Source organism: Aedes albopictus, chromosome 3, assembly GCF_035046485.1.
Source record: "Aedes albopictus strain Foshan chromosome 3, AalbF5, whole genome shotgun sequence".
Lineage (NCBI taxonomy): Eukaryota > Metazoa > Arthropoda > Insecta > Diptera > Culicidae > Aedes > Aedes albopictus.
In genome coordinates, this window is record NC_085138.1 from 212,905,610 (window position 1) to 212,933,455 (window position 27,846).

Below are 27,846 nucleotides of genomic sequence, written 5' to 3' on the forward strand. Positions count from 1 at the left end.
ATTCTTTAAATTTTCTCAAATTTAACAATAATTGTTGAATTTAACGTAACGCAAGAGTGGGTAGGGGAGGTTTCTGCGTTACACTCATGATTCATCACTTGAATTTGAAAGTACACAGGACAGGGGACGCTAGGATAAGTTGACTTACAGCCTTACAGGTAACGTTAACAATTAAATTTATTACCTTTAGAAAATTCTGGACCCTAATCAGTCAAAACTGCTGATTTTAGAAATGAGTTTATATTTGTATTTCTTCTTTTTATAGGTTTTGTAGGGATGAATATATAGAAGTTGACAAATAATCTTAATCATTTTAATTTTTGACACAAAAATCAGCTGACTGAACTTTTTTGTTTTATATTCTAGACGGTATTATAACACTGACCAAAAAAGCAGGAATTTTGTTACATGTTTCTTTAGGACTTAGGACGGTTGACAATCTAAAAGGCTACGGTGGATGTAATAATACTTCGGACTTAGATGATCACAGATATGCAGAAGACGACTAGACGAAATTAAGAACACAATTTGACACATTATAGACTATATTTCGACGTATAGGGTTTGACTGATTTCATTACAACATCGAATGGGAGCTCAAAAAGTGTTACCTAACACTAATATGAGAGTTATTTGGGGATGATGCTGGTGCTGTCAATGACCAACATCGGTTATTGACACTATTGGTAATCAGCTTGAAATAATTATCAGAATGTATTGTAAAAAAAACTTAGGTTATTATTTGATTTATTGTTTAGAGATGCTATCAGAAAGCTAGTTGCCCATATCGGCTAAAAACGCTAGCTTTGGCAGCTGTCTCAGAATAATTTTCAAAAATATCAAACCTGTAAACATTAGCTATGGCAAATTTTTTGCTCTTTGTAATATTTCTCAGGAATAGTGCCTTGAAGGCGCTAACATGTACAGTTTTTTTTCTCTCTGAATGTTGTCCAGTGATCTCGAAGATTTTCGATTATTGGAATATTGTTCAATTATCATATCATCTTTGGAGCTCCCATTCGGTCAAAACACTAGTGCGATGGGAATAGCTAAAACGCAGTAATTTTAAAAACTACTACGACCCAATACTAATTACTATACACTTTGCTTAAGTTGACGACATCGTCTAGTCCATCGTGAGTATTGGTACTAGTAGGGGGAAAGTTGGGAAAGGGTCCAGGCTTTGCTATCAGCTGTCATGCAGCTCCACCTGGTCACTCTACAAAAAAAAAAAAAAAAAAGAAAACATAAACATGTTAAGCATGTAAATACAGCAAAACTTATTACAGCCCCCCGCTGAACGTCAACGGTAACCTCGTAGTGAGTCCATCACAAAAAGCCGAAGCGTTCGCAGCAACGTTTGCTGCTGCTCATAACAACGAAGAGCATGGCGATCCAGAAACTTCGGCGGCGGTGGACGCTGCAATCCACCAAATTTGCGCTGCAAGATCTTCCGTTCCTAATGCTGCCCTGGTCAAACCGAAAGAGGTGAAATCAATCATCCGCACGCTGAAAACCCGGAAATCTCCAGGATAGGATGGAATCCGGAACACCTGCCTCAAGCACCTACCAAGAAAAGGATTGGTTGTTTTGGCTAAAGTGTTCAACGCGTGCCTGGCCTTAGGTTACTTTCCGGCCGGATGGAAACACGCTAACGTGATAGCCATCCCGAAGGCCACCAATCCAGGTAATTACCGACCGATAAGTCTTCTGAGCAGTCTTAGTAAAGTCCTGGAAAGGGTAATCCTCGCACGATTAAACCGACACTTGGAGACGGAAGAAGTCGTTCCAGCGGAACAATTCGGCTTCAGAACGGGACACTCAACAGTGCACCAACTTGCTCGCATCACGCAAAAGGTGAAACAAGGATTTCGAACGGGCAAATCGACCGGCATGGTTCTTCTCGACGTGGAAAAAGCCTACGACTCCGTGTGGCAAGATGCTGTCGTGTACAAGCTCTTCCGCTCGAATCTCCAACTCTACCTGGTCAAGATTGTACAATCGTTCCTTTCAAATCGGACTTTCGCGGTTGCCGTAAATGGTGAAAGCTCCAGCGCCCACAACATCCCCTTTGGCGTGCCCCAAGGATCAGTCCTGAGTCCGATTCTCTTCAACGTCCTAACCTCCGATGTACTGATGATAGATGGAGTATCGTACGCATTTTTTGCGGACGACACGGCTTTTCTGGTTTCGGACAAAGATCCGCAAATCGTCATTACCCACCTCCAAGCGGCGATGAACAATCTCCAGGAATTCCAACGGAAATGGCGAATCAAATTGAATGCAGGCAAAACGCAGTCAATTTTCTTCACGCGGAGGCGTGCTGCTCAACACCTTCCCCGTAGGCCGATCACTGTCAATGGTCAGCCAACTACATGGGACGATGAAGTCAAATATCTAGGAGTGATGTTCGACAAGAAGCTGAAGTTCGACAAACATGTGAACTACGTCGCCGGAAAAGTTGATCGGTCTACCAAGGCGCTGTACTCCCTGCTGAATCGACGGTCGAAACTGCACATCAAAAACAAGATGCTAGCGGTCAGGTGCACCATCCGGCCAATGTTCACCTATGCATCGGCAGTTTGGGGCAACTGTGCCAAGTCTCATCGAAAGAGGCTGCAAGTTAAGCAGAATAAACTACTCAAAATGGTTCTCAATTTGAATCCCTGGTACCCGACCGACGACTCCGGTACCTTAAACAAGAAATGACGGGAGTTTCGGAGCACATGGTCGTGTACCTGATCGTTTCGGCGCTTGACAAGTCCACCCGAAAGGCCTGGGAAGGAACGCAGAAGAAAGGTGATCTTCCCAAATACATGCCGACTATCGATTTCCTTAAGTCGAGGTGCCAGATTCTGAAGAACTGTGAGGAAGCCTTCCACCCAGCGAACTCTGCAGCGAAGCCGAAGCAACTCCAACTGCCTCCGAAGAATTCACCGTTGAAGAGCCATGCGGTTTCCACAACTGTCTCGCAGGAGTGTGAGATTTGCGGTGGTGCTCACCGAAACATACAGTGCACGGCGTTAAGCAACTTGACGCCTCCCCAGAGAAACGAAAAGATCCGAGCTGCAGGACTTTGCTTCAACTGTCTGCGTAAGGGGCACCGCTCTTGTAACCTGGAAGCTCAGGGATACTGGATCTTAGGGTCGTAACATGGCTTGTCTCCCAGAATGTCAAAACAAGGAAATCCCAGTGAGCAGGAACGCGTCTGAAAACTCTACACACTATTGGCTCAAGGCTAGAAATTCAAGGGGTGGACACTGCTATACCTGAAACACACTCTAAAGCGGAAAATTCTCAATCCTCGCCGGTTTCCAACGAAGGCGAGGCTTGGTGACTCCTTTATAAGCCCGGAATGACGAACAAAACATAAAGTGGGTAAACTTATTAGTACTGGAGTTACTCTCGCTATTTGAGTTAAAGAGGTAATTTTCATACTAACTATTAACTATTTATTCGTGACGTCACACGTCTATCGGGGTAAAGGGCCTATTATATTTTAGGAAGGATAGTTCTGGTCTTTAGGTGGAGCCTACAAGCTATAATTGGAACCGAACGGTTACATTTGGTTCCCATACCGGGAATCGAACCCTGGTTCCCATACCGGGAATCGAACCCGGGCCTTCTGGGTGAAAGCCAGATATCCTCCTATATATATATATAGAATGTTATTTGTATACATAGGGAAAGCCTCACCTTTTAATGTAAACCCGTGCAATTACATTAGCACCATCTATGTATCAAATCATGATACATTGGGCAAGCGTTTGTCATGACACATTGATCAAACTGCTGCAAAGTAGTATCACTCTTCAGAGAAATGAGTGGAAAAAGAGCGTGAGTGCCTCGCATGTCAAACGAGTTGCGTGATTGATCCCTCACTCTATGCTGTCATTTTGGAATTCTAGGGTGGGACAAATAATTGGGATTTGCGGTGGAGCCAGCAAATATGCCTTTTGGAACCGAACGGTTACACTCTCGAGAGTGTCCATCCGACAAGACGTGCCGCAAGTGTCAACGCTGGCACCATACACTGCTACACGATGATGGAGCACTCCACCAGGATACGCGATCCAATGTTTCTCTCCCCGCGGAAACCGCGGTAAGACCACCGGTTCCAGATGTTCTGGCTCAACCGACAGAGGTGCAGGAGAATCCTACTGCCGTTGATCAACCCGTATCCACGACCTGCTCATCGAACTTCGCCAAGACATCGAAAACAGTACTGCTGCTCACCGCAGTCGTACAGGTGTTCGATAAAAAGAACCAGCCACATCCATGCCGCGTCCTGCTGGATAACGGCTCTCAGGTGAATTTTGTCACTGGGGACAGTAACTCCGAAGGTGACAGGCACGATTCCTTCGTCGAAGATAAACATCGACCGCTGGGACATCCCCGACGGTGTCATATTGGCCGACCCCACATTCCACACGCCGGACAAAGTGGACTTGCTGATTGGAGTTGAGCTATTTTTCGACATTCTCAAGCCGAGTCAGATCAATCTAGCGGACAACCTTCCGCTCCTGCGTGAAACCCATTTTGGGTGGATCGTGTCTGGAGTCATCGTCGAGCCGCAAGTAGCCAACGTTTCCGTGCAACAAGCCAACCACGCATCCGTAGACGATATCGAAAAGATGATGCAACAGTTCTGGCAAATTGAGGAAGTGCCAAACGTCTCGAAGCTTTCGACCGAAGAGATGGCAACCGAAGCCCATTTCCTATCTACGTATCATCGAGACGCGAACGGCAGATTCATCGTCCGGCTGCCGTTCAAGGATAACTTGGACCAGCTGGATAGCTGTCGCACTTTGGCACTCAAACGATTCCTGATGCTGGAGAAGCGACTCGTCCGCAATTCCGACCTTCAGCAGCAGTATGTGGAGTTCCTCCGCGAATATGAAGCTCTTGGACACTGCCACGAAATCCATGAAGCCGAAGATCCTCCAAACCAACTTGCGTATTACATGCCACACCACGCAGTGTTGCGGCCTTCAAGTTCGAGCACGAAGTGTCGAGTTGTGTTCGACGCCAGCGCCAAGTTTTCTCCTTCTGAACTGTCCCTGAACGATGTACTGCAAGTTGGGCCCGTCATCCAGAATGATCTGTACTTCATCATCCTGCGCTTCCGGAAGTATAAAATAGCATTTTCCGGAGACGTATCCAAAATGTACCGTCAGGTCGTCCATGCAAAGGAAGATCGTCGATTTCTACGTATTTTCTGGAGACCACACCCGTCCCAACCGCTGCGGGTTCTGGAGCTGTGTACCGTTACCTATGGCACCGCATCGGCGCCATTCTTGGCCACTAGGTGCTTGATGCAACTCGTGGAAGAAGACGGAGGCGCCTTTCCGATCGCCTCCCGTATCGTGAAAGAAGAAACATACATCGATGATGTACTCTCCGGCGCGGATTCATTGGACGATGCCATCGATGCCCAACGGCAGCTGAATGAACTCCTCAACCGAGGAGGGTTCCCGATCCACAAGTGGTGCTCGAATTCCCAAGAATTTCTCGAGCACATTCCGGAAGAAGACCGAGAGAAGAAGCTCCCAATGGAAGAACGAGGAGTAAACGAGGCCATCAAGGTGCTTGGTCTGATGTGGGACCCGAGCGCTGACACACTGTTCATCGCCAACCATCCGAAGCCAACAACCGCAGCCGACCAGCAACGAGTCACGAAGCGAGTGATGTACTCGGAGATCGCCAAATTCTTCGATCCACTCGGCTTAGTGTCACCTGTCATCGTATTGGCGAAGCTCCTAGCCCAGCGATTGTGGAAACTCAAGACTGGCTGGGACGACCTAGTCGACGAAGCAACCGCACAAGAGTGGCAAGAACTTCAAGCATCCTTGTCACATTTGCACCGCATAGGTATCCCAAGGTGCGTAACCTTCGGCGGAGTAGTTGCGTACGAATTACACGGGTTTTCAGACGCCTCCACCGTGGCGTATGGAGCCTGCATCTATTTGCGAAGTCTATTCTCCGATGGGTCAGCGAAGCTGCGAATCCTCACCAGCAAATCTAAACTGGTCCCTCTACATGACCTGTCCATCCCGCGGAAGGAGTTGTGCGCCGCTCTCCTGCTCACCCGGTTGGCGCGAAAGGTGGTACCAGCCCTGGACATGTCGTTCCGTGAAATCGTGCTGTGGTGCGACAGTACCATTGTTCTGGCCTGGATCCAAAAGCCGCTCAACCAGTTGGAGTTATTTGTACGAAACCGAATCGCTGTGATCCAAGAACACACTGGAGACTATCGATGGGAGTATGTCCGATCCCAACAGAACCCAGCCGATATCGTTTCTCGCGGCCAACTGCCTGAGGCGCTTAAGAACAACACCCTTTGGTGGAACGGCCCAGAATATCTTCACAAAGCAGAGTACGAGGTGGTATCGCCAGAACCTGTTCCCGAAGATGAACTACCCGAGCTCAAGGGAGTAACCGCAACTACGGCTGTAAGTATCGACGCATTCCAGTTCTTCTCCCGATTTAGTTGCTTCAGGACGATTCAGCGTATCATGGGGTATGTACTCCGGTTCGTTGGAAACTGCCGCAAACCTCCAACCCAGCGTGTGACGAGCCTGCATCTGACCGTCGGCGAGCTGCCTCGTTCAACTGAAGTCATCATTCACGTGATCCAATTCGTTCATTTGGCGGACGAAATCCAACGAGTCGTTGACAACGAACCTTGCAAAAAACTCGCAAACCTTCGTCCAGTCTACGTCGATGGTCTGCTCCGTGTGGGTGGTCGTCTAGATCGCTCACTGTTACCGTTCGAAAGCCGTCATCCCATCATTCTACCGGACAAGGAGCCGGTGGTACGACTACTAGTTCGACAGATGCATGTCGAACTACTCCACGTCGGGCAGACCGGCCTGATGAACGCCATACGGCAACGTTACTGGCTTCTCAACGCACGTTCCACCATCCGACTAGTCACTCGTAAGTGCGTGAGATGCTTTCGGGTCAGCCCGACTAATACCAGCCAGCTGATGGGAAACCTCCCAACCGCAAGAATTGTGATATCTCCACCGTTTGCCGTTACCGGAGTAGATTACGCCGGCCCGTTTCTCATCAGACAAGGGGTACGCCGTCCGGCGTTGATCAAGGCTTACGTGTCCGTCTACGTGTGCATGACAACCAAGGCCGTGCATCTAGAGGCAGTGTCCGACCTGAGTACCGACGCCTTCTTGTCGTCCCTAAAGCGTTTTCTCGGCCGACGGGGAATGGTTCAGCAGCTCCACTCGGATAACGCCACCAATTTCCGAGGGGCGCACCACGAGCTGAACGAGCTGTTCCGCCAATTTCATGATCAGCAATCTGTGAAGACTATCGAGGATTTCTGCCGCTCCCGCGAGATAGAATGGCACTTCATTCCGCCGGATGCACCGGAGTTCGGCGGTCTCTGGGAAGCCGCAGTTAAATCCGCCAAAACCCATCTGAAGCGCATAGTTGGCACCGTGAAGTTAACCTTCGAAGAGCTGACTACCGTCCTAGTCGAGATCGATGCGGTGCTTAATTCTCGACCACTGTTCACCATCTCTAACGATCCTGCGGACCCACTGGTGATCACGCCGGCCCACTACCTCATCGGTCGTCCGCTCACGGCCATAGCCGAACCTTCCCTCGAGAACGTCAAGGTAACCCGATTGACTCGATGGCAGCACCTCCAGCTCATGCGCGAGCACTTCTGGCGTTCATGAAGCCGGGAATATTTGAACACACTGCAGCCGAGAAAGAAAAATTTTCGAGAAATGCCTAACATTCGAAATGGAATGGTCGTCCTACTCCAAGACCGAAATCAACCTCCACTCAACTGGAAGATGGGTCGCGTTACAGCGATCTACCCTGGCGACGATGGTCTAGTCAGAGCTGTCGACGTTTATACCGGAGGAGCCACTTATCGTCGTGCTATCAATAAGATCTCGGTGCTGCCCATCGAGGACAATGCGATCTCCTCTGACTTAGCGAACCATAATAAGTCTTGAGTAATCTCAATGGGGGGTGTATGTTCCGTCTACCGTCGGAAGTTGAACCACCACCACCAAGCAATCAGTCTCACCAACATTTAAAACCCACCACCAGTCATCGACTGCCACATTTTGCACGCGCTCGGCCCGAGTCGCCTTCGAACCCGAAATCGAGCCAGCGCACCAGTGACAGCGAAGTTGCACTATTACCACCAACGAACCTCATGCCACCGCGACAGCGACGGCGACATCAGTCTCAACCGAAGCGTATATCCAACCGCGCACACCCGATCGCAGCAGTAGCAGCAGAAGTGCAATTAGAGAAACAATTTCAAATAGGGTGCGGGCACCGGTTTTGGCCAGTCTAAGAGAAATCATTTTTATAAAATTAACCAATAATCTTATGGAAAAAACCAATGCGTCAAATGAAAGGTTTATATCTATACTTCAAAGGAAAAATACAGAAATCAAGCTAATACTTGATTTTTGTATCAAAAGTGGCACTGGCCAAAATAGAAGCATTGCCGCAGTTTTGGCCATATTTTCAACTTTGGTTTCTATTTTGGCCAATCACGTGTATTTCTTATGGGAGTGGCCAAATTGGAAGCACCTTGGCCAAAATAGACATACGGGAGTTGATTTTTTAAGGAAACTAATTTTTTTCTTCTATATTTTTTAATCAAAACGTATGGTTTTCACAGCTTTAATCATAATATTACATTAGAATCCACTAATAAAAAATAAATTTATGCCAATTTAGAACGTAACAGGTTGAATACCGCACTATGGCCAAAACTCCGCGCTGGCCAAAACTGAAGCTTCTACCCTAGAGAAGATAGAAGAAGGTCTAATAAATGTATAGTTATTAAGAAGCGTAGCCGTCCGTGTCTAGCTCTATTTTATACCAAGAAGAATTGGCCCTGCCAAGTTATCCCCGTGAAGTTTTTCTCCCTGTTGGCCCTTGCCAAGCGAAAAGTATTTCCGCCATTTTTTCGACCTCAGATTCCCAAAGTGTTGGCCCTTGCCAATCCTAGTTCCTCTCGCGAGTGTTAACCCCAAAACTGAGTGATACAGTCCGCTGTAGTTCGACCCACCCTGCTGGGCTCGAACAATGCAGATTATTCTCCTGAGTTTTTATACAATTATACAATACATTGGAAAATATACTATAATTCACAGCGTCAATCTATTAAAGGGCAAAACTGTTGAGGGAACAACTTATTAAATAATCACTTATGCCACTCTTATTATATGGTTCAACTTGGTTTATTTTTTTCCGGGCTATCACTGAAGCACTTCTTTCCTTGCGGCCGACTACTTTCTCCATCCTTCCCTTCTTTTGATAAAATTACTGCTTCATCCATGCCAAGCAAAGTTTGCTATTTTCCTCTCTCGAAAAAATCAACGAAATAGTCATCGGCAAGCTTCCCAACAACTTAAAGTGCAATCGTATCTAAAAAACAGCATAGCACTAAAACAATAGATCCAAGCTTGACACAAACTCTTGCATCAAACAAAGCATATACATACAATGAATAAACATGTCCAGTATAGAGATGTGCTGGTCATTGTCTGTTTTGAGCCATCTTGCACCATTGTCCTCCTGATTCGTGTAACCATTGTCGCCAAATCATATCAATAGTGACGGTAGCAAAAATTGCGCCTCGAAACATACGGTGATAAAACAGAGATTCATGAAAAAGTAGTCACAATGTCATATAAAGTAGTTTATATGTCATATAAAAACTTTTATAACTTGGTTTGAAGAACGTCTTTATTGTGTGAAGTTTGACAATGGAATGGGTTTGAAAAAATTACGTAACTTAACAATAGACTGCTGCGATGCCTTGAAACGGTTGCTTCAGGTTGCTTGGTCTTCACCCCCTCTCAATCGTTTATTCCGAGATTACATCGCAGCTTCTGGAAACGGGAAGTGTCCAGCGCCTTTGTGAACATGTCCGCAAGTTGATCTTGAGTGCTCACTGGTTCTATCAACAATCTTCCAGCTTCTATATGGTCGCGTATAAAATGATGCTTCACATCGATATGTTTACTGCGCTTCGTCTCGCGGTTCCTGGCCATACCAATACATCCACGGTTGTCCTCGTAGATTACAACAGGTTTCACATCTACATTCAGGTCTCCGAGTATTCCAGTCAACCAAATCCCTTCTGATGCAGCAGAGCTTAGAGCAACGTATTCGGCTTCACTTGACGATGTTGCCACGGTCGCCTGCTTCTTACTTGACCATGATACGGTAGCACCGAAGACCTTGAATAAATATCCGCTTACCGATTTGCGATCGTCAGAATCGCCTGCCCAATCAGCGTCGGCAAATCCCATCAGTGGTTCAGCAGCATCTTGGCGTTTGTACTCCAAACAGGATCCGCAGGTCCCTTGTAAATACCGAACAATCCGCTTCAACGACTGCCAATGAAGATCTGTTGGGTTTTGTTGAAAGCGCCCCATGTAGCTAACGGGGTAACAAATGTCCGGACGCACACACAACATAGTGTACATCATGCTGCCCAACAGTTCTCGGTACGGTTCCTTCGTTCTTGGTCCTTCCCGCGTTAGTTGGAGTCCTTTCTCCATCGGGGTTTTGCAAGGGTTGCAATTCGCCATGCCAAATCGCTGCAGAATCTTGGTTACTTGAGCCTCTTGTGATAGTTGAAGTGTTCCTTCGGCGCGGTTGTAGGACAGCTTCATTCCGAGGAAGTAGTTAGCCTCACCACAATCGGTCATCTCGAACACGGCAGAGAGTTCGTTCTTCAATTTCAGAATCGATTTCAGCTTCCGTCCAGCTATCAGCAAGTCGTCAACATAGATGATGATAAATAGTTCGTCGTCCGCATCGCACTTCGTGTACAGGCAGTAGTCGTGGCATGACCGGGTGAACCCCATTTTGAGCAGCTGGCCATTCAACCGCTCGTTCCAGCAGCGTGGGGACTGCTTCAACCCGTACAAGGACTTTTCAAGCTTGCATACCATGCTTCGATCAGCTTCCACGCCATCCGGAACCGCCATGTAGATATCCTCTTTAAGCGCTCCATGTAGAAAAGCTGTCTTGACGTCCATCTGGTGGAACAGGAATCGATGATGAACGCCGACAGCCAGAACAGTGCGAATCGTGGTTAGTTTGGCCACAGGAGCGTAGGTCTCTTCATAATCGATGCCCTCGCGCTGCAGGTACCCTTTCACTACCAATCGGGCTTTGTACCGGACCTTCTCACCATTTGCATCCTCTTTCACTCGGAATACCCATTTCGATCGGAGTGGTTTGACATCTTTAGGACAACGCTGCAGATTCCACACACGGTTCGTCTCCATTGAATTTAGTTCGTCTCGAACGGCCTTCAACCATTGGTCACGATCATCTCGACCCTCGATATCGTTGTAGCAGTTGGGAACATCTGTAATGGATGACACGGCAGGAACAGCTCCATAACCCGTGAAGAAATTAAGAAACTTACCAGGGAGCTTGCGCTCCCGTTCGCTACGCCTCAGCAACGGTTGACCCTCATCCACGGATTCGTGCTGTTCTATTTGCGAAGGGAGCGCCCTGGTTTCTGCGGTTTCGTCGTTGTCAGAGTCGTGGTCTTCAACAGCATTCTCTTCGATATTTACGGTACATTCGGGTCCGTCACGGATGCCTTCCCCCTCTTGCTCGGGAGGAAAGTACACCATCAGCGGCTCATCATTTCTGGTTTCGGGGAATTTTTCGTACGGAAAGCAGGCTTCGTCACACTTTACGTCTCGAGCAATAATGATCTTCCTTGCAGCACGGTCCCACAGTCGGTAGCCATTGGGAGCATAACCAACCATCATAGTTTCCCGGCTTCTGGCATCCAGTTTCTTTCGTTGTTGTCCAGGAATCCAAGCGTAAGTTTTGCATCCAAACACACGGAGCTTCTTCAAGCACGGTTTGCTTCCATACCAGGACTCAGCAGGGGTAATCATCTTTGGCAGGGCTGCAGTCGGACTTCGATTTATGAGATAGACGGCGGTGAGAACCGCCTCCGGCCACAACTCCTTCGGAACGCTTGCATCGATCAACATGGCCCGGACCTTCTCGACCACAGTTCGGTTGAACCTTTCCGCAACGCCATTTTGCTGTGGCGTGTATGCCACGGTTGACTCGATTTGGATGCCCTTTCTGCAATAAAACTCTTTTTGTGCGTTTGAGCCATACTCACGTCCTTGGTCCACTGTTAATCTTGAAATCTTCAAGCCAAATTTCGCTGTTACCATAGCCTCGTATTCCTGGAACTTGCTGAACACTTCGGACTTCCTTCGCATCAGATAGACCACCGAAAAGTGGGTACGGTCGTCGATAAAACTCACAAAATACCTTGATCCGTCCCAAGCCGGGGGGTCGATGGGACCACATACATCTGAGTGAATCCGTTCCAATGGTCTGGTTGATGGATCACGAGTTCCGCTAAATGGGTCGCGGCATTGCTTCCCTTGTACACAAGCATCGCAGAAGCTCAACTTGCCTCCACGAAAGTCAGCACCAGTTACCAGATTGTTTGACGCCATCGTCCTCATTCCTTGTTCGCTCAAATGCCCGAGGCGTCGATGCCACAGCGCGTCCGTTTCCGACACACACAAGCTTGCGGTTGGGCCTTCCAGATCGATCTCCAGCTCATATAGTGCGCCTCTCAGATTTGCGGTTGCTATGGTTTCTCCGTCCTTCGTCAGAACTGCTACCTTACCGATAAAACTCACCTGAACGCCAGCCATTACCAGCTTCTTTACGGACATCAAGTTATCGCGCAAATCCGGAATGTACAACACCTCCTTCATGTGCAACGGGAACTGCTTGTTGCTATTGCCATGTATTTCTCCAACCGTCTTGGCCACCAGGGATTGGCCATCCTTCGCCACGTTTATGACGATGGGTTGCTTCAACTTTCGGACGGCCGAAAACGCTTCGCTGTCATTGACTAGATGGTCGCTGGATCCCGAGTCGAGCTTGAATACAAGTTTGCTGCTTCTCTGTTTCACATCTCCTCGGCTTGCCACGAAACATACCGCTTTCCTTTGGTTTGCAGCCGCATTGGCTTCTCCACCGGACTTCTGGCGACAGTCCTTCTTGAAGTGGCCACGTTTGCCGCATTTATGGCACTTACCCTGGAACTTCAGTGGTTTCTTCGATTTATCTCCAGAAAACGCTGCTCCTTTCATTTCGCTGGTTTCTCCGTTCCGTTCTTGGCGCTTCATGTCTTCCGCCAGCAACCGTTGCTTAACAGCTTCGATTTTCAGGTCTTGTTCCGGAACATTCTCCAGGGCCGTTACCAGCGGGTCGTATGAATCCGGCAACGACTGAAACAGCAGTACCACCAAATCCGTTTCGTCCACCTTCGCTCCAGCTGTCTTCATCTGCCGAACCAGGTCGTCAAAAACCAGAAGGTGTGGTCGCATCGGTTCTCCTTCCTTCAACTTCAATCTGTTGAGCTGCTTCCTGATGAGGTGCTGCGATCCGATCGATATGGTGGCAAACGTCGCTTCTAGTGCTGCCCACATTTCCTTGGCCGTGGTCTTCTCCCGGATGACTTCCAGGCATTCGTTGGCCAGGAAGCTTACGATGAGGGCCTTCGCCTTCCGATCCGCTTCTTCAAATTTCGTTCTTTCCGCTGCCACTTCGGGTGCATTCTCCGTCAGATTCCTCAGGACACCGACCGAATCCAGGTGCATTTTTACCCGAAAACTCCAATGTTGAAAATCCGGTCCGCCCTTGAACTGCGGAATTCCGCTTGCAGTATTCGTCGTGGAGCCCATAACCTTTTATAACTTGGTTTGAAGAACGTCTTTATTGTGTGAAGTTTGACAATGGAATGGGTTTGAAAAAATTACGTAACTTAACAATAGACTGCTGCGATGCCTTGAAACGGTTGCTTCAGGTTGCTTGGTCTTCAAAAACTACCCACGCTAATTGAATTTTATCCAAGGGCGCATTAAAACATGAAAATCTCTGAATGAAAGATGAATGCTACTCATCATCACCAAATAACAATTGGCAATTGTTTTGGTTATGAAAAATGCCACAAAGGACAAAAAAACATAAAAACACAAAACAAATCATAGCCAAATAAAGCAAAATGCCACATCGAGGTTCACAAATTTATCACACTACACAATTATGCACGCAAAACAAAACACTTTTCATACGAATCATAAAAATCTTCATCCTCGTACGCCACTGTAACATCTCCCAAACCATGGGAGATCGAAGAGGTGGGGAATCATCACGGAGGATACGGGCAATAACAGAACACATCTGGTTAGGCCGATAGTCACGAAACAACTCAACAATATATTATTTATTCAGATCGTTCGCTGGCTTACTCTATGTTGGAAGTTAGGTAGCGTTGAGCGCTCGGATAGCGTCGAACCTTCAGGTACGAGTTTGGAGTGTTGGAGCGAGGTAGATTTGTTGGCGTAGGTATGTTGTTATTGAAGAAGATTGAACAATTGTATATACCTGGAATGAATAAAGAGTGTAGCGGTTGCTGATTGAGGTATCAGTCGGCAGCCGTCTAGTTTGATGGAAGATGTCTAGCGTTCTATTTTCATTGTAATTTAGAAACAATCCTGGAGCTCCTTCCGGTGACCAGCCAGCAGTCATCCAGTTGACCCGTACCGCCAACATTCCCATGGATCCTGTCCTCCGTTGCAGCCAATTCATCCGCCCAAGGATCCCGTTCTGCGGCTCCGCGACTTATGCGGCCGATCCTTCTCCCGGTCGTTTGTGTACAGTGGAATCGCACGGTTGTTGTTTTATTACGATCTGTAAACTCTGTTGCTCCTCTCTCGGTCCGCTATTTTCATGTCCACTGGAAGCTGCTCTCAACAGGTTATGGGCCCAGGAGCGTGTTCCACAGCACGTATCGACCGGGAGAAGGATCGGCCGCATAAGTCGCGGAGCCGCAGCACGGGATCCTTGGGCGGATGGATTGGCTGCAACGGAGGACAGGATCCATGGGAATGTTGGCGGTACGGGTCAACTGGATGACTGCTGGCTGGTCACCGGAAGGAGCTCCAGGATTGTTGAGTAGGATCGGATGCAGCTCGGTGGTCGCACCTGGACGAAGAGGTTGGCGACAGGAGGAGTGATCCGGAAGACAACATGAAGGTGGAGCTCGGAGATGGACCTGGTCGGAGCTCGGAAATGGTGTAAGGCTGGTGCAAGCGTCGGAGTTGGGCCACTTGTCTAGCGTTGGAGTGAGGAGGAGCTTCGATCCAGGAGGAGGTGATCGTGTTTCGAAGGTTGCGACGCTAAGGAGGAGTGTTGGAAGTTAGGTAGCGTTGAGCGCTCGGATAGCGTCGAACCTTCAGGTACGAGTTTGGAGTGTTGGAGCGAGGTAGATTTGTTGGCGTAGGTATGTTGTTATTGAAGAAGATTGAACAATTGTATATACCTGGAATGAATAAAGAGTGTAGCGGTTGCTGATTGAGGTATCAGTCGGCAGCCGTCTAGTTTGATGGAAGATGTCTAGCGTTCTATTTTCATTGTAATTTAGAAACAGTCATCGACGGAGCTAGCCTCGCTATGGCCTGCGTGGCAATGGTGGACTAGCCTCCAACACTCTATACATATCCATATGCAGTAGGTACTCAGTAGTATCTCATTCGGAGCACGTCCACCTGATACTACAGGCAGGAGCACCTATTTTAGGCACTTGCTGTTATAACTCAGTCAATTTTGAACCGATTGAATTGATTTTTGAGACACGATTCGATACGTTTTTTTTTCTTCTTTATTAGGGTGATTTTTAGCGCAGATGGCTAGTTCATCACCATAGTCAGGTAGGAAAAAAATTATCCTACCGAGCCCAACCTAGTGGCTCGCAAATTTCGTAACAATTATGACACAAATACAGAACAACCAAATATGAACTAAACACTAGGGTAAAAGTTTAGATACGCACAGTATCTAGCCATGTTCAAAAGCCAATCGGTTGACTAAGTTATAGTAGCAAGTGCCCAAAATAGGTGCCCCTGCCCAAATGGTCCCAGACCCTGTTCAGGAAATATCAGTTTTTTTGTGAATGTGTTACTGTTACACATTTTTGGTGTAGTCTGGAAATTATGCACTTATGAGTAGGTCTTACACATTCTAGGTGCTGAGCAGTCTTAGCGTGAAGTGGAAACTAGCCATAACGTTGGAGTCCCAACAAACGTTGTGCTGCCTGCCTATTGCATTTTTTTAAATACACCTCCGCTGAGAAGTTCCCCACAACTTCATTTGTATGGGAGCCTTCCTTTCCAGTGGGGCCAGGGGTCTCACAATATGCTAAGAATCTTCCCGGCCCCAAAAACCCCCGCATACCAAATTTTACGTCGATTGGTTCAGAAGTTTCCGAATCCAATCAGACAGACAGACAGACAGACAGAAATTCATTCTTATATACTTGGATAGAGATGTTTAATATTGTAATATTTACCATATTTTCGTTCCGGAAAGTAACAAGCAACTTTTTCGAGTGTCGCTGGTAGAGGGACGTTGTAGAATTATAGTTATTGATGAATCTCAAAGTAGCTGGTTCATAAGATGCCAAGTCGGTACAGAATCTTAGGAGGAACACACATTTATGGAAGGAATAGCAGATTACTACCAGCTCACGCATTTTCTCCAGCCAGTTCTGAAAAAAAAACAATGATGAGTTTATAAGCAGAAGATATTGTTATCAAGTTCTTTCATTCACGAGTTACGAGTTAAATGTGTATTCATAAAATAAGTATGTAGTGACAAGTCCGGAAATGGGGCTCAACTTTTTACAGTGGTGGAAATTGATCACAAACGTTTGCATACACGAACCAAAACATCCCATTTGATCCACCTATGGTGAACAGAACCCTTCTTACACTTATTAAAAGTATTGTTGTATTATTTGACCAAAACTTCTAGAAAATGTTGTGGATTTGGCATCTAGTGGATTGGTTTCCAAAATGGCATCATGGACCATGGACTAAACTATTGGGCTTGAGGTTTCAGTGGAATGAAATGCTGAGTTTGTTTAATTAACGAAAGAAACGGAACTTTATTAAATTACGTCTGTACACTTCGAATTCAGTTTTACTTTTGACAAAATGGCGCTTCATGCGCAATGATGCTACTGTCACTAAAGACCCTCGAGAAAGAGGATGCAGCATAAAGAGGCCACCTAAAAAGAGGTGTAGCGTGGCATGCTCGTTGTATATATCAACACTCCTCCTCAACGAACATTGCCAGCCTACGATGACATTCCCATCATGCGTGCTAATTTCTGCAGCTTGGTCGAACCCACCGGTTTAGTGAGTACATCAGCCACCATATCCTCCGTTGGGCAATACTGCAGCTTCATACTTCCGTCCTCACACAATTGCTTCACGAAATGCTGCTTCACTTCGATATGCTTGGAGCGACGGCTCTTCCGATCCGACTTGACAAACTGGATGCAGCTCTGATTGTCCTCCATTACCGTAACTGGACCTTCGACCTGCTCTCCCATGTCAGCCAACAAGCTCCGCAGCCAGATTAGCTCCTGACTAGCTTCGCTCAACGCCACGTACTCCGATTCCATCGAAGACAATGTGACGCAACTTTGCCTCCGACTGACCCACGATACTGCTCCTCCGGCGTAGTTGAAGACAAATCCGGTCGTAGACTTCCTCGTACCCGCGTCGCCGGCCCAATCGGCGTCCGAATAGCCGACCAGCTGTCCACCTGCGTCGCCGTATGACAGTTTCCACTCCTTCGTTGCCTTCAGGTAGCGAACAACACGTTTTGCCGCCACCCAATCCGCCTCGGATGGCGAACTCACTTTCCGGCCTAGTATCGCCACACTTGCTGCTACATCCGGCCTGGCACAGACGGAAATGTAGAGCAGCGCTCCAACGAGACTCCTGTACTCGTTGTCATCCGACAGTTTTGGACTTTCATCCTCCGAACTGGCGAAACCTTCTTCCATTGGCGTCTTTGCTCTCTTCGCTTCGCGGAGACCGAATCTATCCGCAACCCGGTCGATGTAACCTCCCACTGAAACACTGTACTTTCGGTCGTTGCGCTCAATCTTCAGCCCAAGAAAGTCACTAGGCTCCCCAAGATTTGTCACTTCAAAGTACCGCTTCAACTGTTCATACACCGAGTCAATTTGAGCTTCGTCTTCACAGCCAATCATAATATCGTCTACGTATACCAACAGATACACACGCTTCCCACTAACCACTTTGGTGTAGAGACACGGATCGGTAGCACTCTGTTCAAATCCCATTTCCACAAGCACACTATGCAGTCGCTGATTCCAGCACCGCGCAGACTGTTTGAGACCATAAATGCTCTTCTTCAACCGACAAACCATGCTCTCCCTACCCTTCACTGCGAATCCAGGCGCCTGCCTCATGAAGATTTCCTCGTCCAAATCGCCGTACAAGTATGCCGTTTTCACGTCGAAGTGCTTCAACGTCATTCTCCGCTTGCTTGCCACGGCTAACAGCACCCGCAGGGTAGTGTGGCTAGTCACCGGTGCAAATACCTCGTCGTAATCGACACCGTACTTCTGAGAGTATCCCTGAGCCACTAGACGTGCCTTGTATTTGGTGATCTCGCCGGCCGCATTCCGCTTCAGCTTATACACCCAGCGACAACCAACTACCTTTCGTCCTTCAGGTGGATCGACGAGCTCCCACGTTCCGTTCTGCTGGTGAGATTTCAGCTCATCCACCATCGCTGCTTTCCACAAATCCTGCTTTTCACAGGTGACCGCTTCCTTCAACGTCTTCGGCTCAACTTCGTCCGGATCCAGCGATCCCGCAGCAAACAACTCTTCGATCAATCGTCGTGGTGGAACTCCCTTCGTGGACCGACTCGAGCGACGCGCTATCTCATCCAGTGGGAACCCATGGAAGGATCCGTCCCCGTCGGAAACACTTTCGAACGAGTCGTTGTGACCTCTGGCTTCTTCAAACAGCTCTTCGTCTTCTTCAGCCGGATCCGGCTGGCGCCGCCGCTCATCTTCAGATGGCCACGTCACCGGTACTTCCAGTACTCCTCCTGTTTCGAGATCCTGTCGCTGAACAGCTTCCGCCGTAACGCATTGCTCCAGAAATTTGGCGTCCCTACTGATCGTAATCATATCCGTTCCTGGGTTCAAGAAACGATACGCCTTCCGACCGTCAGCGTAGCCAACGAACACCAGCTTCTCAGCTTTGTGGTCCAGCTTGCGTCGCTTTTCATTCGGAATATGCACGTACGCTTCCGAACCGAAGACTCGCAAATGTCCGTACGATGGTTTCTTCCCGTGCCACAGCTCGTACGGTGTCTTGGTCACGACGGACGATGGCAGACGATTCTGCAAGTAATTTGCAGTGCAAATCGCCTCGCCCCAGTACCGCTTCTGCAACTTCGACTCCGCTAGCATACACCGAAGCATCTCGACAAGATAACGATTCTTCCGTTCCGCGACGCCGTTCTGTTGCGGTGAGTATGGCGCCGTCACTTCGTGCACAATACCGCGCTCCGCGAAATACTTCCGTAACGAGTTACTCATATATTCGCCACCGCCGTCCGAACGAATCTTCTTTGGAAAATGTCCGAACTGATTCTTCACCAGACTACAAAATTCCCGGATCCGCTCTTCAGCGTCCGATTTTCGTCGCAACAGATACACGACACTGTACCGCGAATAATCGTCCACGAGCACTATATAGAACCGGTTACCACTGGGTGTTTCTTCTTCCATCGGACCACCCAAGTCTGTGTGCATTAAACCTCCCACCGCGCTAGATTTACTGTCCGATACTTTTGGGAACGATTCACGAACCATTTTCCCCTCACAACACGGACCGCACACCGATTGTACTTCGCAAGGATCGATTTTCAATCCATGTCCAAGATTGTCCCGCACTATTTTGTCCACTGCCTGCACATCACGATGTCCGAGACGCCGATGCCACAGATGCTTACACAAGGCGGAATGCTTCGGATTCACAAGAAATGCCTTTTCCGGAGCCTGCTTCAAGTGGTACAATCCTCCTTTTCGTTGACCAACTAGCACTGATTCTTCTCCTTTCAGGATATAGCACTCCTTTTTCTCGAACAGAACCCGAAATCCCAAATCCGTGATTCTACTCACCGACAGCAAGTTGCCAGCAAGGGACGGCACGTGCAAAACGTTGTCGAGCCGCACTTTCGTTTTCGCACCATCCCCGTTGAACGAGACGAGCTTACCCGTACCGCTTCCAGACGATTTGATGGATTTTCCATCCGCCAGACAAACCGTCGTCGCTTTTGATTTATCCACACTTTCCAATAACGACACGTCACTGGTCATGTGAGCCGTTGCCCCCGAATCCAGGTACCAGAAACTCGATCCGTCGGTTCTTCCCGCTGCCAGACACACTTCGAAATTGGATTCCGATTTGACGGCCACGTTTGCCTTCGCGCAATCGGACTTCTCCTTCTCACGCATGTCCTGGGCAAACTTTTTGCAATCACGCCGAATATGACCCGTCTTTTTGCAGTAATGGCACAAACGTTCCCTTTTCACTTTCGGTTTGTCTGCACTTTTCCACTCAACGGAACTGACCAACGCTTTATTGTCCCCGCGACACTCACTTTCGACGCGACGTCGACCCTCATCAAGCAGCTTACCTTTAACAAAGTCCACTGTAAGATCTGCATCCGGGCGACTTTCAAGTGCAACAATTAACCCATCGTACGACCGCGGCAGACTCGACAACATTAACGCGACGAACCAGTTGTCTTTCACTTCTTCGCCGAGTGCAGTCAGGCGCAGCCGCAATGCCGTCATCTGCTTCAGATGCTCGGCCATGCTGCCATCCTCTGCCATACGCATGGTAATCAGCTGACGCACCACGTGAATGATGCTTGAGAGAGATGAGCGCTCGTGGTAGTCCTTCAGCGAATCCCACATCTCTTTCGCCGTCTCCTTCGTCATGACATGAATCAGCTGCGTGTCCTCCAATGCCAGACCAATTAACGCCTGCGCCTTCTCGTCGTCCGAGATCCAGGCCGCATCCGCGGTTGTCGGTTTCGGATCGGTGACCACTTTCAGCAGCTTCTCCTTCGTCAGGAGCAAACGCATTTTAAACTTCCACACCGCGTAATTCCCGTCGTTTAACTTTTCGACCGTCGCTTTTGTGTCCGCCATCTTGTTTTTCACAAGCACTCCCGACGACACTCGACACGAAACAAAACGATTTTACCGGTGCTTCCGCGCTACAAATGTCCACAAAACTCACGCACTTCCAGCGCTAACTGGGCCAATAACCTATTGGGCTTGAGGTTTCAGTGGAATGAAATGCTGAGTTTGTTTAATTAACGAAAGAAACGGAACTTTATTAAATTACGTCTGTACACTTCGAATTCAGTTTTACTTTTGACAAAATGGCGCTCCATGCGCAATGATGCTGCTGTCACTAAAGACCCTCGAGAAAGAGGATGCAGCATAAAGAGGCCACCTAAAAAGAGGTGTAGCGTGGCATGCTCGTTGAATATATCAACATAAACTACCAGAAATGCCAGACACCTCCTAAAATCTTGTATGGAATGTTTAAAGAATAGCTTACAGACGGCTGAGATATTTAGGGTAAGAAATCAAACTTTGAACTAGTCAAATTGTAATCTTAATTTGAACCATTTCAAAATTCATTAAAACGAAGTACTTTTCAGGCAAATATTGTCCCGAGAAAGATGTTAAACAGCTTTCCGCAATATAACCTGATAACATGGACTTTAAAAGCATTGAAAAAAGCGTTTTTTTTTTCATGGAAAACAGGCAAATGAAAAATCACTGTGATTTCACCCATTTCCCCCCAGAGAAAGCACATTTTCGGTGCACTCGTACAGCTCATGCATTGTATCACACGCAATATGTGAACACGTCAAATGAAAGCTTATTTATCGTAGAATCGAGCAACCGAATAATATTCCGCATTATTTGTCATAAAATTATCAAATTTAAGTGATTCTTACTTGGAGAATGTTATCTTAACTTGAACCATTTGTAATCTAAATTTGAACTAGTAAACGGGGGTGAGCTTCTAGTGTTGGCCTGTAGATTGCGCTAGTGGTTGCTTTGTTTACTCTTGGGGGATGAAAAATTCCAAATTTAGTTTCCAAATTCCTAAAGAATTACGAACATTCTGAGTTGGGATTCCACTGCCTAATGAAAAATAGGTATGAGAATTAGCAGATTCATGTGATTTTTCATTGTTTAGCATGGAATTGGCTGTTTTGTGAGTTGCTCGAGCTGCTGCCACCAGTAGTTCAAATTAAGATTAAAATTGGTTCAAATTATGATTACGATGGTTCAAATTAAGATTAAAATCATTGTTGATGAAACATCAAATATTTCAATGAAATACCATCTGTTACCATTCAACAGAAAGCTTATACCCGTGGCTTTCATGTATATACGATTTTGCCGTAGTAAATTATTTGCATGTGGGAGAAAAAACCACTTAAAATTTGCACTGCTTCAGAAAGCCGCAATTTGGTTCAAATTTTGATTACCTACCCTATTATGATACACTCGGTCAAAAATCTCAAAAAGATTAGTTGTATAAATCCTAAGTACTCTTCGAAAGATATCTCTGTAACCAAATGTTCAAACTGTAAGATTCAAGATTCATATCTTTGAAAACGTAAGACATTCTTAAGCCGAGTATTAAAGACAACCGTGTGTGTTGCTAGTCAGTATCAAACTGACATTTATTTTATTTGAGATACCTGACGAACTCATATTCTCCTAATGGGGTTTTGAGAACCCTTCCAAAGGGTTCGGTAGTTTTACCGCATGCATCTGGTTACTTTTATGAAGAATATTGAAGATGTTGACAGTCCAAGGCTTGTGCAGTCTCCCTGTGTGGTCCAATGACCACCCGTATTTATACTACCTTAGTAATAATGAATAATACCTAGACATTTAGGTACTATCATGAATAGTATTTCATGTAGGTAGATATCCTATGTACACAACCATTAGGTAGACACTACAGTTACAACAACTCCTTCCTCCTTTAGTTATGACTTATAATGAACAATTATTGTTGTTATGTTTTATAAATTTTTTCTTAGATAGTCAATTCTAAACGAAATTAAAATGTTACATCAAATATCATGTAAAACAAAAACTCGAAAACTGAACTATTCAGTACAAATAACGCCTATACAAATCTTGATACGTTTCACTTTTCTCAATAAAATTATCACTATGTTCGAATGTTCATCTCTGGAACAATATCTTCACAAATTCGCCGTCAGAAAATCCAGTCAAAAGCAGCAACACTGGTATAGTTTAGCCCCGTGTAGATTGCATCCCAATCTCCGCATTCACTTCCTCCGATAACGACTGATCGGCTGCCGTAAAACGTTATCACATCCAAACGTTATCACATAGGCATATCATCAGCTGTTTTAGGTCCTTGATCCTAATCCATCATGGCCCGTTTACATATGTGATAATAATGCGTGACAATATTCTGTCGCACAATTTATTCCACGCTAGTATCGTTTACATTGCCGCTAAAAATTTAGCTGCTAAATCTGGGACAATAAATTGTCCGACTGTGTTGGTACCAAACTATCGTAATGTAAACACTCCCCTATCTGCCAATAAAATTGGCGTGATGGCATAATTAGCTGACAGTTCGTCTACAGACCGTTTACATGATGCTAATTGTGTCGGACAATCTAATATCCTTATAATTGTCCACTAGTTTTATGGCCCGTTTACATATTTGCTAATTCTACGCGACAGTTCATTTTCGAGCAGTATTGGCGTCAATTTAGCGCAATGTAAACACTTTTTAGCAGACAATAAAATTAGCATGACAAAATCAGAAGCTTCTGAATTCGGTGCTAAAACTAGTGGACAATTATAAGGATATTAGATTGTCCGACACAATTAGCATCATGTAAACGGTCTGTAGACGAACTGTCAGCTAATTATGCCATCACGCCAATTTTATTGGCAGATAGGGGAGTGTTTACATTACGATAGTTTGGTACCAACACAGTCGGACAATTTATTGTCCCAGATTTAGCAGCTAAATTTTTAGCGGCAATGTAAACGATACTAGCGTTCAACTTTGGAAGCAAAAATAACATATTTCTGGCCAATACATTGCATGAAAGTTAGGAGATTCTGCAATAATTTCACTTTTCTTCCATTTGTAGCATTAGTAATTCAGTCTAGGGTTCGTAATTTACTGTTTTAGAAAAGCGCCACCTGCGCAATTTAGCTTTGCGTTTGATGGTCAATACAGCGCACCACTTCCGAAGTTAGGTCCGACGCAAGGATTTGGAGAAAAATCCAACTTCGCTAGTCGAAAATTCCGGGCTTCAACTGCACGTGCAATAATAGTTGAAGAACAGAAAAGAAATAGCTTATGACAAAAGCTTTACTATATTTCTTTATTAATAGAGTGCTTTCTTTTATCTGTTAGATAGTGACCAAAAGGATCCGCCATCGCGCTCCGGTACTAGTGCTTCTGGAGTGTCTCCCACGATTCCGTCCGGATCATCATAAATTCCCCCTTCTACAGTGCCGGTTCAAGTTCCTTTTCAACACCTCGACGTCGGCGGACGGCTCTCGCGGTTGCCAAGGGGTGAATATCGTTGGAAGCAAACCTCTCCCTCTAACCCAGTTCGGCAAAGGCTGGACGACAATTCCGGTGAGTGATTTTTTTTATTCCTTTTGAAAAGCCATTCAGTGAATTTGTGTGGACACGGTTTATTTTAGATATTTTCTTCTGGTCAGTGATTATTTTGTTTTGTAAATTCAACAATCAAACATGGCCCAATCCATTAATAGCACTTTAGAACCTTTTCGCAGAGGGAATTCTTTTGCGGATTGGGTGGAACGTTTGGGTTTTCTTTTCAATATGAATAAGATTCCCGATGACGAAAAAAGGGATCATTTTGTTACTCTAAGTGGCCCTGTAATCTTTAAAGAACTTAAATTGTTATATCCTAACACCAAGTTAGCTGAAGTTCCCTATGAAGAAATGATCTCCAAATTGAAAGCACGTTTGGATAAAACAGAATCCGACCTAGTGCAACGATTAAAATTTAATGTGCGAGTACAGCAACCGGATGAATCAGTAGAGGATTTCGTGTTGTCTGTTAAGCTCCAAACAGAATTTTGCAATTATATTGAGCTTTGCAAGGATTTCGCGACGATCGTGCAAATTTTCAATCTTTGACAGCACAATGTTCACACATCCAACAACAAAGGAAACAGTGCATAAACAAACCGATTAGTCGAAACACCACCCCAAAATAACGCTGCGTTACTGGAAAACTGTAGCGGCGACATCAACCAATGTATGCTGAAACCGGTGTGCATATTTTGTGGTGGGACAATTTTATTTGCCTGTGCGTCGTATTTGGCGCAAGATCGTCAATAACTGTAATGCTGAAACATTTAAACAAATGGCCATTCGGGACCGCATTGTTGCCGGTATCAGAGATAAAGCTCTTCAACAAAGGTTGTTGAACGAGGAAAAACATTAGAATAACTAGCCACAGAAGTCCATTGTCGCGACTGTTCGTGTGACTAACATCTAGTTCGCCACGCCCTTACAGCGTCAGTAGCGGTACTAGAAGTGTCAAATAAATTTTGTTTACCAAAACAAAAGATGCTCTTCAAGCTGGACACTTGAAAACAATCAATTATCACAATAAAAGTTACTAATTTAATTAAATAGGAAAAGTGACTACAGCGCCATTGGAGTTCTAGTGTATTTCTATTGGAAAAACTCACCATGGAAACGGCAGAAAAGCTAATTGCCACTTAGGAGATTGCCAAGAGCAATGCTAAAGGTATGGAATGCGGCAACAATGCGGAACAGATATGTAGCGGTTTTAAAACCTCAGGGTATCGTTGGGGCTAGGCTTAGCAATGTGGCTGCTTTAGCTGCAAAAGCAAATTCTAACACACGTGGAGAATTTAGTAGGGGACCGGTTAAAAGTCGGTTAGGCTATTATCCTTATCACAAAGACCAACGGCAGCAAAGGCAATGGCGGAATCGAGGGCAGGACAAGGAGAAGAATCGTCAGTATAGCCGTTCTGACTATTCCCAAATGATGTGTGACTTCTGTGGCATCAAAGGGCACATCAAGCGGAAGTGCTTTAAATTAAAAAAAAAAAACATGCACAGGGATGCATGTTTTTAATGATTAACCCGGACACCTCTGAAGGCGACCCAGACAACTTCCTAAGCTACATGGTCAACAATTTTCGAGCAGATTCGGACAGTGAGAGCGATGCGGATGGTGAGATAAATGTTCTTCAATGTATGCATGTGTCGTATGTTGGTAAATTAAGCGAGCCTTGTTTGGTGCAAGTACAAATTGATAGTGTTTTGTTTGAAATGGAAGTGGATTGTGGTTCGTCTGTAACTGTAATGAGTAAGCAGCAGTATTACGATAATTTTCCAAAAAAATTGACAAAATCCCAAAGAAATTTGATTGTTGTGAATGGTGCTAGTCTTGTAATCGAAGGAGAAGTTGATGTTTTGGTCTATTTCAAGGGTATTTCTACAAAATTAAAGCTGTTGGTGTTGGATTGCGACAATAATTTTACCCCTTTGCTAGGAAGACCATGGTTGGACACATTTTTTCCAAACTGGAGAACATTTTTTGTGAATTCAATCACCTCTTTTGATCAATCAAATCAGACGCTTGTTGATGATATCCGACTGAAGTTCAAAAGCGTTTTTGTCAAAAATTTCTCTTCACCGATTCGTGGATTTGAAGCAGATTTGGTTTTGAAATCTGAAGTTCCAGTTTTCAAGAAAGCTTATAATGTGCCTTATCGTTTGCGTTACTTTTTCGCATTCTAATTTCGTCAAATATTCTACTACTTTAGAATATTTGACGAAATTAGAATGCGAAAAAGTAATAACGCCGATTAAGACGAGTGAATGGGCTTCTCCTGTAATTGCGGTAATGAAGAAAAACAATGAAATTCGTTTAGTGATAGATTGCAAAGTGTCCATTAACAAATTTATTATTACAAATACCTACCCGTTACCCACAGCCCAAGATTTGCTGGGTTGGCTGGGTGCAATATATTTTGCTTATTAGATCTGGAAGGCGCTTATACCCAGTTGTCGCTCTCGGAAAGATCCAAGGAATTTATGGTAATAAATACCATTAAAGGACTTTATAGGTACAATAGATTACCGCAAGGCGCATCATCTAGTGCGGCGATATTCCAACAGGTAATGGACCAAGTTCTAAATGGAATTGAAAACGTTTCGGTATATTTAGATGATGTTTTGATTGCTGGGAAGGATTTAGAAGATTGTATGAGAAAATTGATTTTGGTATTGAAATAGGCTTAAAAATGCGAACATCAAAGTAAACTGGGAAAAATGCAAGTTTTTTGTAACGGAATTAATACATTTGGGACATGTGATTAGTGGAAAAGGGCTACCGTGTATGCACCAAACTTTGCGCAGTTAAGAAAAATCAAATTTCTAATCGTTATAAAAAATGCAAACAAACAAATAATATCATGAACAACGTGCTCATACGATAGACTAATGATCCTTCTTTGAGTCTGCAATATTAAAAAAATCATAATATTAACCAAAAAATACTTAAAATAGAAAAACTGTTTCATTGCCTTGTTCCTAACTTTGCGCACAAAATCTACGATTGTTCCTAACTTTGCGCATGGTGTGCCTAACTTTGTGCATGCTTATGAATTGCTTAAAAAAGTCATCAAAAATACTATTATTTAATGTTTCTCCATTAAACTAAAGTTATTCAGGTAGTGTGCCCTTAACTGATCTTTATTTAAATACTGTGTCCTATGAGACAGGGGCGACGGAGGCCTCCGGCAGTTCTTGAATTCTTCTG

The 27,846-nt window shown here is 45.6% G+C and overlaps 3 protein-coding genes across 3 annotated transcripts in view; 2 read left to right on the top strand and 1 right to left on the bottom strand.

Moving 5' to 3' along the window:
* Positions 1–2,726: 2,726 nt before the first annotated feature.
* Positions 2,727–3,152, top strand: LOC134290587 (uncharacterized). The gene has a single exon (XM_062857754.1). The coding sequence runs from the start codon at positions 2,727–2,729 to the stop codon at positions 3,150–3,152; it is 426 nt and encodes a 141-aa protein (XP_062713738.1).
* A 797-nt stretch (positions 3,153–3,949) lies between these two features.
* LOC134290589 (uncharacterized) lies at positions 3,950–7,700 on the top strand. The gene is made up of 2 exons (XM_062857755.1): positions 3,950–4,309; positions 4,371–7,700. The coding sequence occupies exons 1-2, from the start codon at positions 3,950–3,952 to the stop codon at positions 7,698–7,700; spliced, it is 3,690 nt and encodes a 1,229-aa protein (XP_062713739.1).
* Positions 7,701–14,808: 7,108 nt separating this feature from the next.
* The window catches only part of LOC115268851 (uncharacterized), a 118,128-nt gene continuing 105,090 nt past the window's right edge, over positions 14,809–27,846 (bottom strand). The window contains exons 3-4 of the mRNA XM_062861204.1: positions 16,418–16,615; positions 14,809–15,391 (exon numbers count right to left, since the gene is read on the bottom strand). Of these exons, the coding sequence (XP_062717188.1) occupies positions 15,305–15,391; positions 16,418–16,615 (285 nt within the window). The 3' untranslated portion in view covers positions 14,809–15,304. The remainder of the gene's footprint in view (positions 15,392–16,417; positions 16,616–27,846) is intronic.

Excerpts from the sequence above, each read along its gene's own strand:
- LOC134290587 (XM_062857754.1), top strand. The coding sequence starts at position 2,727 with ATGGTCGTGTACCTGATCGTTTCGGCGCTTGACAAGTCCACCCGAAAG.
- LOC134290589 (XM_062857755.1), top strand. The coding sequence starts at position 3,950 with ATGCCTTTTGGAACCGAACGGTTACACTCTCGAGAGTGTCCATCCGAC. Across the intron at positions 4,310-4,370 it reads TGCTGGATAACGGCTCTCAG|ATAAACATCGACCGCTGGGA; the intron begins GTGAATTTTGTC and ends CCTTCGTCGAAG.